The following is a 13437-nucleotide window of genomic DNA, read 5'->3' as shown; positions in this document are numbered from 1 at the left end:
GTCCCTTACCTGGGACGGTGACCTGAATAATATCTAGATCCTCTGGCTCAATTTTAATGGGCCTCAGCCCACTCAGCTCCCCAGAAGTTCCTGCGAGGCGGGAATGAGGGATCCAGTTAGGTGCAGGCATACGCTTGGCTGGGCAAAGCAAACCATTCTAGAACATTCTTCCATCCGCAACTTATTCGTAACGCCCCAGGAAGTCATGCCGGCCCCGAGTTCCTGCCCAGCCCAGGAGTGGAGGGTCATCAGGCAGGCCCTGAGACCCACAGAGGGAAGCCACACTGGCAAACAGTGGTGACACCGGAATCCGGTGCCCCGACTCCCCCACAATGCCACCCACACCCTGCCTGGCCCTCCAGCCCCGCGGTGAGCTCCCAGGATGCTCAGAGGCCTGGGGCGTGGGGGGCAGGGATGGACAGTGTAACTCATCGGCACTGCGGGCGCAGGGTCTGAGCTTGGCTCCCTCCTCCCCAAGGCTGCGGGGAGGGGAGACAGGGGGTGCTGGAGGACGCCCTCTCACCGCAGGACACACACAGCGGGGTCCTGCTCCTCCTCACCTGGCCCACAGTCTTCAGAGACACCGTTCTTGTCTGACCTGTGGGAAGGAAGGAGGCCAAGAAACGACCCTGCATCAGCCCCAGCCCCCTCCTCCAGGCAGCCGGGAGCCCACGGGGGCTGCCAGCTCCACAGCCCCCACCCCGGACCATGTTCACGCCCCTGGTCCCCACAGGACAGTCCTCCCTACGGGAAAGATGCCCAGGGTGGGGGTCTCCCAGGCCAGCAGTCACCCGCTGCCCCAGCCGAGATGCTCTGTATCCTGGGGTACACGGTCTGGGAGCGCCTGCGGCCCGGCTTGGGCCAGAGCGGGAGCCCCACAGCTGAGCACAGTGCGGTGCGATCGGTGCTTGCAGGGGGCGGATTGAGAGCGGAGGGGGTACAGCCTGGAGGCGCTACCGAAGCCTGGGGGGAGGGGTGGGGAGCAAGGGGGTCAGGGCCCCGGACGGATGATCCCGTGAATTCACAGAGCACTGCTGGGGAGGCCCGGGCTGGGCTTGGGGCTTCTGGAATAAATGGGCCGTGCCCAGCCCCCAGGAGCCCAGAGCCTGGGTGGGGGGACACTGGCGGACAGTGGTGACCAGGCCATGAGCGGAGTGCAAAGCCTTGTCCACTCGCAGGGCAGACGCTCGACCTAGTCCGGGGGCCAGGGAAGGCCTCCGAGACACGAGGCAACATCTGGCGAGATCCTGAGCGGGGACAGAGCTCTCCAGGTGGAAAAAAGGTCGGCAGAGGCTGTGTTCTCCTGTCCCTTCGGGTTCTCCTTGGCCCGCAGCGGGGGAGGACACAAGGCTGTGTATGTCGGGGGCGGGGGTGTCTGTGCGGAATGACCCTGTGCTTACACACGGCGAGTGAGTGTCCGCAGCCTCTAGGCACGGCATCCTCTCGCCAGCCCCAGGCCTTGCTCCTCCCCGCAGGGGTCACACCACCAGCCCCAAGTGGCGGAGGCAGTAGGCCAGGGGCTGGGGCGGGGGGGCCTCACCGAGCAGTCCCGGGCAGCTCGAGGACAGTAGCGCGCGAGATCTCGGCAGAGGTATCCTCCGGGGGGCTGGCTGGCTCCAGCTTCGTGGGGTCTTTGGTAAACTTGTTCCCTGGGTAGAGATGTGGGGGAGGGGAAGGTCAGGGCCAAGGGCCTCCAGCCTCCGTCCGCCTGCAGGGCACCCAGACAGGGGCCTGTGGGAGGCTCTTGGGGTCTGGTCTGGGCTCTGCCAAGCCAGGAATGGGTCCTGGGCAGAGGAGGAATGCAGGCCCCAGTGCCAAAGAAGGCCAGGGATCTCGGAGGACTGCGGGACAAAGCAGCAGCCAGAAATGACTGTCCTGACCTCACGTTCACTAGGAACGTGGAGGGCGCCCTCAGAAAAGAGGCCAAGTTGCCCCCTGAGGCCGAACTGCAAAGCCGCCCTCTCACGTACTTACCCCAGGAACTCGGAGGGAGACGCGTCTTATTACCATCCCCACTTCACAGATGCGGAAACCGAGGCCCAGAGGACCCTGGCCGAGGTCACAAAGCTGGGGGCATGGAGGGCCGGAACAGCGACCCAGGCACGTCCCACCCCAAGACCTGGGCTCCCTTTGCTGCACCAGGCAGAGCCTGACACTTCCTCCTGGCGGGGGGTTCTGCCCATGGTGGGGGCCCCCGAGCCCTGCGTGTGCGGCCAGGCCTCACCCCCGACTAGCTGAGCTTCAGGGCAAAAAGCAGAACCCACTTCATGGTATAGCACGTGTTAGCTTCGTTATTCCCGAGGGGCTGTCTGCACCGGGGAGGCTCAGGCGCCCGCCCCGCCCCAGGCTTCCGGTCTGACAGTACGACTTACTCGGCCACTTCAGAAAGGACTGGCTGCTCCCCACGTACCTGTGAAAATTCGCTCATCAAACATCCTGGGGAGAGAGGAGAGACCGGCGTGAGGGCAATGCAGGCCTGGGCGCCCCCCCAGGCTCGGGAACAGGCCCCCATGCCCCTCGGGGACGCTCACTTGAGTCCCACACACACGACTACCGCTACAGAGCTGGGTCCCGGGCTGGTCACACGTTGGGGCAGGAGACGGCATGTTCCAGAACAGCCGGGCACCCCAAACCCCTTCCCTGCAGTCCCCACCTGGTTCTGGAGGCTCCAACCTGTTCATCGTGGGGCCCCAGGGGCTTCCTCCCACCCTGAGCTCTCTAAGGCCACCGCTGCAAGATGGCCCGGGGGCCGACCTCCCTCCCAAGAAGCTCTCTGTTTTCTCTGCAAGCCAGGCCTGTCACCAGATCACAGCCACTGGAGGGTAATGCACGGGACCCCTTACACATGTCTTGGAAGCCAACGGAGCCCAGGCAGGGAGGCCGTCGGGCAAGTGGGCAACAGGGGAGCCCCCGAGGGCCATGCCATCAGCACGCAGACCGTGCACTGGAGGGACGGCTGGGGGCCTGTGGCCATTCGGGACCCCTGCATCGCCCTGCCAAGATGCCTGCAAGTCTGGGCCAGGAATGGGGGCGGCAGAGGGAAGGTTGGCGAGGAAGCTGGGGTCACCCACACCCCCACCTCCGGGAACGGCTCTGCGACAGGCCCCTGGACCGGCCTGGACTCAAGAACCAAATGGCGCCCAAGGCAGGTCCGGGAAATGTAAGCAGGAGCCAAAGAGTCAGCGTGGGAGGCAGAGGCGGGGTCCCCTGCTGCTCCTGGGGGCCCCCGAGGCTGAACAGCAGTCAGGGGACCAACTCTGGGCAAAACCGACTTTCTCTCTGAGGCCTACTTCCCCTGGGGGGGACGAGGAACTGCGGGCCTCAACTGTGGTTTTATGATCAAGTCAGCTACGTATCGCCGAGCCCGAGGGCCAGGCAAGAGAGAGTGCATGGTCTGCCCGGGTGTCCTCGGGGACACGGAGGTCTGATGTGGCTCCAGGCCTGTGACAGACGCCCTTACGGGCTGCCTGGCCCGGAAGGCCCATTTGACGGGCGCAGACGGGGGTCTGCTGTCCCTCTCCCAAACCCGCCCCAGGCTTCTAGAATCCCTTCCGGACACTCGTCCCCCTTAAGTCCTGCTTTAGCGAGAAGCTGCGTGTCCACTCCTCAGGTGGAAACTTGGATCCTCTCGCCAGGGGCTGGTGTCCTGGCAGGAACTGGGGTTTTGGGGGCCGGGCAGCTCGCCGGCCACCGCTGATACCCTCAGGCCTCATCGGGCAGCTTCTCCCCTTGACCTCCCGCCACCCCCCAGACACGTGGCTCTGGGCAGAGACTCCACCCGCTGGCAGCTCCTAAGCCCTTCTCCCGACTCATTTCTGCCTGGACCACCTCACAGGCTCGGCTGACTGGCCGGGCCGAGTAACAGCCCAAAACGTCTGGAGGGCCCGGGACGGAGCAGCCGCTGTTCCGTGCGCGTCAGTCACGTCCAGTCCTCGGGTCTCCCGTCAGCGGTGTGAGGCATGGACAACCACGAGTCCCGTTTCACGGAGGCGGAAAGGGAGGCACAGAGCAGTTAAGTAACTTGCCCGAGGACACACAGCTGGGAAAGGGAGGGCCAGGAATCGAACCTGGGCTGTCGGCACTTTACCCGTCTTTTATCCACGAGGGGAGGAAATCAAGGGAAAGGACTCAGGTTTCCTGAGCATCAGGCGTGTTGTCTGCCTCATTTTATGTCGAGAAAAACTGGGGGGTGGGGGAGGGGCAGCGCGCAGGTGTGAATACATCATTGTCCTTATTTTTACAAAAAAGGGCACAGGCTCAGAAGAGCGGCGCTATTCAAGGTTATCACGCTGCGAGTGACTTTAGGCCCAATCTGCTTGATGCCAAGGCCGCCTCCTCCAGGAAGCCCCACAGGCTTGCTGCTCAGATGCCCACTGACTCGACAACCGGAAATCTGCTGTCCTCTCACGCCCTGGACTCATCACAGGAGTGAAACCCTCGCTTCCCCCCACCCCCAACCAATGACTGGTAGTGGCCTCTGGGGACCGGTGAGGACTCTGCCCGCTGTGTGTGAGGTCCTCAGGGGAGCCCAGGGAAGGGCGGGGCCTATAGGAGCCACGCGGCAAATACTAGTGAAGAATCGAATACGGTACGGTTTAGACTGAGGGCGGTCAAGGTCAGCCACGGTGAGGACCCAAATACCAGGGTCAGGCACATACGGGGACACCAAGGTGTCCCGGAAACTTTCTTCTCACCTAGGCCCCGTCCCCCTCCCAAGAGTCAACACTTGGGCAGCAGCAGGAGAGTTATGCTAGACGACAGTGGGCACTGCCTGACTACTGACTCCAACGCACTCCAGAATGATCTGTCAAGTGGGACCCCCCAGTCAGGGTCGTGAGGGCACAGGAGACGGCGCAGAGGCGGCCCCGCTGCCACAAGGGAGCAGGCGAGACGCTCCTCCTCCTGTCAGACGGGACCCCCTTGCCCACTGCCGTGTCCTCCCTGGCGAGCCCTCCCCGGCCCAGGCTGACAACGCTCAGATCCCATCTCCGGAGCATCTCTCCAAGTCAGCACACCCCGCGTGGACTTCCCACCGCACCCCTGCTTCCCCCGATCGTACGCTCAGACACACGGGGTGATCCCGGCCTCCGCGCTCCCCTCCGCGCCCCCACATCCAGCCGGCACGATTCCAGCCCAAAGCCAGCCCCTCGTTCCCTCCGCCCACCACTCCAGGCCTCCTCCTGAGTCTCCCCACCCCTGCGGCTTGCTGCTCACCCCCCAACCTCCGCAACCCTGCTCTGGCCTCCAGCAACCCCGCAGAGGTCCTTCCCACGGCTGGAGAACAGCGCTGTGCTCTCGGGGCAGACCCCCAGCCCCTGCCCGGCCTCCCCGCGTTCGCCCCGCGCACACACACGCTGGGCAGCTGCCGTGTCCCGGGGGGCCGCTCTGGGCACTGGGGATAGCGATGAGACCAACACAGTCCTTGCCCTCGGTCCCGGCGGCAGTCTAACGGGCACACGCGTGAGCACAGGCACACGCCGGGAGCGAGCCCTCACAGAGCTCCGGACGCATGCCTGCGAGGGGCCGGGGCGGTGCTGCCCGGAGGCAGGGGGCTGGCCACCCCTCCGTCTCTAAGCAATTAGGAGGAAGTGTCCCGGGCAGTCTGGGCATTGCCCGGAGACCCTGATGCTTCCTGGGAGGCGGGTCCAGGCAGCAAACTCCCCTGGAGTCGGGAGCAGAGGCTGGGGGATAGGCGGTAGCGGTCTCCCTCCCTCACACTCTCCCCCCCCCCCCGCAACCAAACTCAGCCACCCTGGGGGGGCTGCTGCTCCGGAGAGCATCCTGTCTGCTCACCCACCCACCCCTGCACCAGGGGAGCCGGCTGCCTGGGAGGGCCGGGAGGGCGTCCAGCCCCCAGCAGGTAGGGCAGCCCCATGTGGGTGTGAAGGGGAGAGACCGCCCGTCCCACCTGAGCTCAGGGGAGCTCCTTTCCCACCCATGGCAGTAAGTTCAAAGGCCTCAGGTCTTCATTAGGGGGAGGAAAACACCTCTTACAAAGAACCGATCGGGCCAGGCTTGGGCCAGGCTCTGTGCCTCTGTTTCCCGTTCAGGCCTCAGAAGGGGCCAGGCAGTGGGGGGGCCCCGCACAGCTGCCACGTTAAGGAGCCGGACACCCCCTCCCAGACACCTGCCTGTTCTGTTGGCTGCATCCGAACCCCTTCACTCCAGCCCTGTGCCGTCATCGCCTCCTGGGGGCCCCTGCCCCCTCCTCACCCTTGTTGTCCCCCGCCCCCCAGACACCCCGGCACCCCAAGCTCGGGCCCCGCCCCCCACCCCGTACCTCTTAATGACGAAGTGGATGCTGTGTCGCTCCTCCAGGATCCGCTTCAGCTTGGGGACCCCGTAGGTGCAGGGGCGCTTAAAGGGGATCTTGTCCGGGATGCCCACGATCTCCACAGCCTCCGGGTCGCAAGCAATCTTCCTGTAGGGGACGGGGACCATGTGGTCCAGGCCCAGGGCTTCCGCTGGAAGACAACGGCAAGGCTGAGCACGGACGGGAGCGGCGGGACATGCGGGGCCCCAGGGCCGCGGGCACCGGGACCTTCCCCCGCCTCCTCCCCTGCGCCGAGCCGGCCATGCAGCAGCATGTCGCTTCCTCTTGGAAACTGCCCACAGGCTCCCATCCCCCTCAGCGACAGCCAGAGTCCCACCTGGGCTTATGAGGCCCCATGTGACCGGGACGCCATCACCTCTATGAGGTCCCTCCTTTCACCCCTCAGCTCACCCTGGTCTCTCCAGCCTCCTTGCTGCTTCCCTAACAGGCCAGACACACACCTGTCCCAGGGCCTTTGCACATGCTTTTCCGGCTACTGAGACGCTCTTCTCCCAGATCACCATTCACTTCTCTTCCTCCCTTTCCCCACTCAAGCGTCTCCTCCAATGTCCCCTCCTCGGCCGACAAGAGCCCCTTCCATCTCTCTGGCACACCCTGCTCTGTTTTCTATCCCCCATTTACTGTGACCCGACACCATAAGCATAGTCATCTGTGTGCTCGTCCACTGTCCGGAACAGCTCCACGGGAGCAGGGGGCGGTCGCTGCTCCACGCCTGGATCCAGACAGGATGGGACACAGGCTAGCTGCTCCCTGCACCCCATGAGTGAAAAAAAGGCTAAAGCAAGCTTCTCAGCAGGACCCCTCCAGCCCCCCAGATATGCTCTTTCCTCCAGGGAGGCGTCTGGCTTTCCTCTCACTCATCACGGACAGAAACGAGACACTGACCACTTTGCCAACAGCAGTGTAGACAGAATCCGGGCTTAGGAAGTGGTGACTTGTTCCTTTCTTCCTTCCAGACCTGGCCAGGTTCCCCCCTGCCTCGTCCCTCCCGATTCCCGCGAGGGTCCTGCGTCCCCGGGGCCCTTCCTCGGGCCCCTCCCCATCCTGGCCTCGCTCCTCCGTCCACACGGCACTTTGCCCGTGTCCCGGCAAGTGCCAGCCCCGAGCTGGCCTCCCCTGCGGCCACACCCTGGCCGGGACGGGGCAGAGCTGCCCAGGGCCCTCCCTGGCGCGCCGTCAAGACTGTTTTCCTGTTGATGCAGCCAGGTCTGCGTCGGCGGCTTTGGCAGCCAGATCCTACTGTGAAGCCACACTTAGCTCGTTGTCAAATTAAACCCTCGAAATCTCAACAGCTGTCAAACCACGTCTCTCCCCCACCCCCCAGCCCCAGCCCTAGCCCCAGCCGGCGAGCGCCGGCTCCGGTGAGTCTGCGTGCACCCGTCTCCACTCGGGCTCATGTCACTTGCTGGGCCTGTCTCTTCGGCCGCGAGGACACCCGGTGGACAGAAGGTGACCCCGCCTGGCCCCCAGCCTCTGCTCCCTGGGAAGGTGAAGTCACAGCCGCCAGGTGGGAGCCTCTGTCCCTCGTAGTCTCAACCTCCTCCCAGGTGACAGGGTTCCGGAGGCCTCCTGGAGGCGGCGGATCCCTCGTCTCTTCCCTGTTTCATCCCCACCCCCGCCGCTGCACCCCCAGCCCGACGGCTGGCCCCTTCGCCCAGAGCTGGTGACCAGAAGGGCAGACCCGGGAGCAGGATCCGTTAGTCTAGGGTGTGCGGGATGCCGCAGACTGCCACTCGAGGTCCTCACCCCCGGGCACGTTCCCAGGCCTCCGGGGAACTTCCTTCTCCCCAGCGCAGCTGCAGGGGAAGCTCTGGCCCAAGAAGGCCCCTCAGCCACTCCCAGTCCAGTGCTCCTCCCTGGCTTTGGACAGGGCGAGGCCAGGGCTGGGCTGGCATGGCGGAAGGCTCAGCGTTCTGGACACCTCCAGAGTACACAATAGGCAGGAAGACGGGCAGCTGCTGGGCCGATCTGGCTGGGGCAGAACGCTCCAAGGCAGCCCTCCCCAGATTGCCATCCAGCTCGCACCTGCCTAGACAAGAGGGGGGTGGGGAGGAGTGGGTCCCTGGAGAGACCACATCAAAGGTAATCAAAGGTGCTCGGCCCATCCCAGACTCTTCACTAGGCCTCCGGAGCCTACCTCCTGCTCAGCCCCACCCCAACCCAGAAGGCGCAGCTTGCCAAAGCCCCACGGCGGATCAAAGGGCACCTCCTCCAGGAAGCCATCCCTGACTCCTCAAGCCTGGGGAGACCTCGCTTTCTTCTGCGCTGCCCTGTCTTTCTGAGAGCCCCCACCCCTGCGTATTACCGTACACTACTCCGTCCTACTGCACGCGGTTGCACACACCCGTAGACACCTCTCCCAACACCTGCCAAGCACCTTGAGATCCGCGGCGGCCTCCAGGCCTGGCACGAGGTAGGGAGTGGGACGCTTAAAATTCGTGACCCATAAGTGAGTGAACCAGTAGGTGCGTGAGAAGAGAGAGGAGGGGCGAGGGTGACAGGTGACCTAAGAAGGGTGACAGGTGACCTAAGAAGTCGCCTGGTCTTCAGTGTTCCCAAACCCCCGGTTATTTCCTTGACTGATAGGGCTGAGGAGAGAGTCCTTGTTTTTCCCAATAAGCCCCCTTCAGCCCATCAGAATTTATGATAAGGAGGGGCGGGCCCCCAGCGCCCTCAGGATGGGGACAGTTGCCGGGGCAACCAACCACCTGATGAGAGGGTGGGCACTACCCGCCTCATCCCCTACCTCCTGGGAGGGGCGAAGACTGAGCTAATCATGGAGGGGGTGGTATTTTAATCAACGCTGCCTATTTCATGGGACCTCTGTAAAAACCCTAAACGAGAGGCTTCAGAGAGCTTCTGGGTTGGTCGGCCCCTGTGCCAGGGGGGTGCACCCCAAACCCCCCCAGGACAGAAGCTCCGGTGCTCGAGACCCTTCTGGACCTCATCCTAGGTGTCCCGTCCTCTCCCTGCTCATCTGTATCCTTTATAATAAACCGCTACTAAAGACAGATAAAGCGTGTCCGGGTTCTAGCTGCTGTTCCAGCAGACCGTCCGAACCTGGGTTGGGAGGGGGGTTGTCGCGGGAACCATGGATGTGGAGCCAAGTGGGACAGCAGTGCAAATGCCCTGGGGTCACTGTATGGGACTGAGTCCTTAACCTGCAACTCTGCGTCACTCCGGGAGGTCAGTGTCGTGACTGAACTGTAGAGGCCACCCAGACAGAGCACTGCTTGCCGTGAAAAACCCCCTTTGGGTGTCAGAGGTGTTAGAGGGAGGGTTTTCCTTTAGCAAGGCAGGAGGGGAGGGAGGAAGAGGAAGAGAGGAGAGAAAGACGGAAGGAGAGAAAAGGGAGGGAAGAGGCAAAAGCCCCACCCTGTCCTTTCTGCTTAAGGTGAGAAGGCCAAGGCTAGAGAGGCAGGCAGCCGACTCCTCTCTTGGTCGCCGGGGGCAAGCAGCTGTGGACTCCCAGCACAGTGCTCCTCCCAGACCATGCGTGTTCAGGAGGCTCCCAGGGTCCCTGCCCCTCCTCTCCGCTGGCAGGCCTGGGTGGCATCCGTCCCTGCCCTCCCTTCGCCCCAGGGGCAGAGGGCACTGCCGTGAGCTCTGGGCCTGGCGCTGACGTGCGCTCTGAGCCTGGCGCTGTCCTGGGTGCTGGGGACATTCGGAGGGGCCGGCGCAGACACAGACAAGGCACGTCAAATGCGGGACGCGTACAGGGAAGGGCCCATCGGGGCTCTGGGAGCCCCATGGCCCGGGCTGAGCCTCGAGGAACCAGTGGCAGTCTGCTCCCCAAACACCCCAAGGGCACGCCAGGCAAGGGGGAACCGGCACAAAAGTAAGGGGGGCAGGGAACGGCGCAGTCTGCGGGGGACCTGCGAGCGTGAGGCCGCGGCCACCCTCCTGGGTCTCCCCTGCGGGGTGTCATCCTTCCCCAACCCCCCGACCCGCGACCCTGCAGGTGAGTCCAGCTTGGGGCTCTGCCAACGGTCCCGCCCCCTGGAAAAGTCTGGAAGAAAAATATTGACACAACCGCCCCCTCCCCAGACGCCGGTACCAGCATATGGCTCCCGCTGTCATGTTAGGGAACACGAGTGATTGCCACGTAATGAGATGCTCAACACGCTGCCGGGGGCCACGCGGCGGGCCGCGCCGCCCACTCACCATATCTGCTGTTGAACAGGATCTGCACGCACTCCCGCAGCGTGTTGATGTCCTCGGTTTCCTTTATGAAGGCGTCCCACTTCTCTATCAAAACACAGGAGGAACAAGGGAGGGTGGGTCCGGGCAGGGACGCCACGGCCCCGCTGCTCCCCCTTCCCCTCCCCCATGCGACCCTCCCCGTGGGGGCCTGGGCCCCGGAGACGGCCACACTGCAGGCCCCCAGAGTCCCACAGAGGGGCTGAGCTCTCCTGTTCACTGCCGCCTCGGACACGCAGCCTCCTCCCGCAGGCGACCCTGCCCAGATCCAGGGTGCTCGGAGGGCCTCCCCTGCCCCCCCCGGCTCTTCTCTTGCCACTGTCGGCCCCCGGGGTCGGTGCGTACAATGCGGGCTCAGCCTGTCCCTGCCGCGTGTCTCCTGCCCCACACAGGAAGGGGGTCTGGGGGGGCGCTCCCTGAGAGGAGTCGCCGAGTCCTGCCCTCGGAGGCACTAACCCTGAGGCTTTGCACATCCCGGGTCTTCCCTGGCCTTGGCCCCGTGGCCTCCCTCAAACCTCGGCTCTGCTGGTCTCTCCCCCGGAAACAAAGCCTCTGCCTCCACTTACTATTAATAACTAGAGCCACCATTTGGATCACTGTAACACCGTTATAAATGCCGCCTTTCATTTATTTATTATTTTTGCTTTTTAAGAGATTCTGTTTATCGGTCAGAGAGCAAGCACAAACAAGGGGAGAGGCAGGCAGAGAGAGAGGAGGAAGCAGGCTCCCCGCTGAGCAGGGAGCCCGATGCGGGGCTCGACCCCAGGACCCTGGGATCAGGACCTGAGCTGAAGGCAGATGTTTCACTGACCGAGCCACCCAGGCGTCCCCCATCTTTAATTTATGAAGGGCTTAACTGTGTTGAATATTTTATATATTACATCTCAGTTTGTCCCTCATGGCAGCTCTGAAGCACAGACAATATTCCCACTTCTGAGGCCGGAAAACTAGGCTCAGAGAGGCTGAGCGTTTCGCCGGAGATCACCCAGCAAGCACCCAGCACGCGGCTGGTCCCCCTTGCCCACCACGGCCTCCTGTGATGCTACCGTACCAGGGATGGACCCCGTGTGGGGCCGTGGGGGTCTGCATTCTGATCTCAGGGGGTGACGTCTTCTCAAAGAGCCTCTCACGGAAGGTGAGGCCGAGACCCCCACCGTGTGTCACTGCCAGGCAATCTCGCTTCACCCCCATCCACGAATCCCAAATAACCACGTGGTACTTGTAAAACCCGTCCACGTAGTTCTGTGGCCCTCCCGTCTTCAGGAGGTGGAGTTCAGACGGCCTTCAGCAGCCGCTGCCGGCACCCCAAGTCCAACCTCGTGACACAGAAATCCTGAGCCAGAAGCACCCGGCTAAGCTGTTTTCCAAATTCCAGACCTGCCCGAACTACAACGTGTAAACGCTTGCTGGTTTAAGCTAAGTCCTGGGGCAGTTTGTTACACAGCAACACCTAACTGTTACACCCGTGTTTCACTCCCACGCCCCTGGCGCAGAGCCGTCCCTCCCTGCTCTCGCAAAGGCCCAGCGGACACACCTCCGTTTCGGAAAGCAGCGCCCCCAGCCCCGGACCCCGACTGGGGTCACGGCGCCGCTGTGGGTACCGCCCTACCTGACTTGTCGTGCACAATGGAGAAGAGGATACGCTTCGAGGCATGGACGTTCTGGATGAGGGGGCCGCCGGGCCCGGGGGGCTTCTGTCCTGGACCAGGGAGAGGAAAGGCGCACGTTCGAGCCCCCCCCCCGCCCCCCGCCGCCCGCCCCGATCTGGCCTGGATGCAAAGATGCCGGCTCCGGGGTAACAGTCTCATCTATCAAGGGGAACTCAGAGCTCTGACCTAGGGTCGCAAGCTCAGGGCAAGTTCCCTGCCCGGAGGCCTGAGACATTCTTCAGCAGAGTTTGCGGTCCGGACGGCAGATCAGAGAGGCCAGAGTCAGGATGCCCGGCGACGGGTGGGGACCCCGGTTTAGGCGTGTGAGTCCATCCCGCTGCTCAACCCACCGTTTGGCCGGGGGTGGGGAGGAGGGAAGGGGAGTCCTTTTTTCTCCTTCTCCTAATAGTAAGTGCGACCTATAAGCACCTACTGTGTACCAAGCACTGGGCTGTGCCTTAACACAGCAGCCGTCAAGCCCGAGCACCCGTTGGAGCCGCTCGGCAGATTTAAATACACAGACACTTGGGCCCCCAGCGGCCCCCAGAGCTTCAGATCTAGCAGGACGCCGGCAGGGCCTGGGAATGTGCATTTCGTACCTGCCCTGTCATTTGACCACGATAATAACCTTGGGAGGGGTCCTGCTGGCGACTCGACTTGAAGGCCGAGAAAACAGAGGCTCAGGGAGGTAGAGATTTGCTTGTCCCGACATGCCTCCTTCCTCCTGGGGTGGGCCTGAGCACCCCCATCTGCCCAGGGAGGGTGTTTTCCCTGCCCCCCTGCAGGAGTGACCTCTGTCCCACCCCCCGGACTCAGGGTCCCAGCAGCAGCTTACCACAGCAGTCGGGGAAGTCCTGGGCCCCAGAGGCCTTGGGGTCAGGCCCAGGCCGGCCAAGGCCCAGGTCGCTGGGGGCAAGTGGGCAGGCGGGCGCCTCCTGCTTGAGCTCTCTGGGGGTGTGGTTAGGGAGTGCGGGGCTGTAGAGGAAGCTGGCCACGGAGGAGGTGGCGGTGGGGGGAAGGTCCTGGGGTGGCCCCTTGGGGGCTTGGCCGTGCAGGCCGCAGTCCCGAGAGCCCTTGGCTATCAGGGAGACACCGTTCAGCTCCACGAGGGCCTTCGAGTCCCGTCCGCCATCCTCGAGCGGCCTGGGGGATGGAGAGGACACGGGTCAGCTTCCCACGCCTGGCCCTCTGAGCAACAGGACGGCCTGCGAGGGACACCGTGGGGAGCCGGTCTCCATCCTACAGGCGGGGTGC

The 13437-nt window shown here is 63.7% G+C and overlaps 1 protein-coding gene across 3 annotated transcripts in view; it reads right to left on the bottom strand.

Moving 5' to 3' along the window:
* The window catches only part of GTF2IRD1 (GTF2I repeat domain containing 1), a 95879-nt gene that overhangs the window by 43891 nt on the left and 38551 nt on the right, over window positions 1-13437 (bottom strand). For all 3 annotated transcript variants that reach the window (XM_032327338.1, XM_032327339.1, XM_032327337.1), the window contains 8 exons: window positions 13019-13326; window positions 12144-12233; window positions 10499-10582; window positions 6281-6464; window positions 2411-2436; window positions 1541-1649; window positions 561-598; window positions 10-90 (listed from right to left, as the gene is read on the bottom strand). In XM_032327338.1, coding sequence (XP_032183229.1) covers window positions 10-90; window positions 561-598; window positions 1541-1649; window positions 2411-2436; window positions 6281-6464; window positions 10499-10582; window positions 12144-12233; window positions 13019-13326 — 920 coding nt within the window. The remainder of the gene's footprint in view (window positions 1-9; window positions 91-560; window positions 599-1540; window positions 1650-2410; window positions 2437-6280; window positions 6465-10498; window positions 10583-12143; window positions 12234-13018; window positions 13327-13437) is intronic.

The sequence above is a fragment of the Mustela erminea genome, chromosome 20 (genome assembly GCF_009829155.1).
Source record: "Mustela erminea isolate mMusErm1 chromosome 20, mMusErm1.Pri, whole genome shotgun sequence".
In the NCBI taxonomy this organism is placed as follows: Eukaryota; Metazoa; Chordata; class Mammalia; order Carnivora; family Mustelidae; genus Mustela; species Mustela erminea.
The sequence above is the reverse complement of the archived record's forward strand: the minus strand, read 5'-3'. Positions and strand labels throughout refer to the sequence as shown.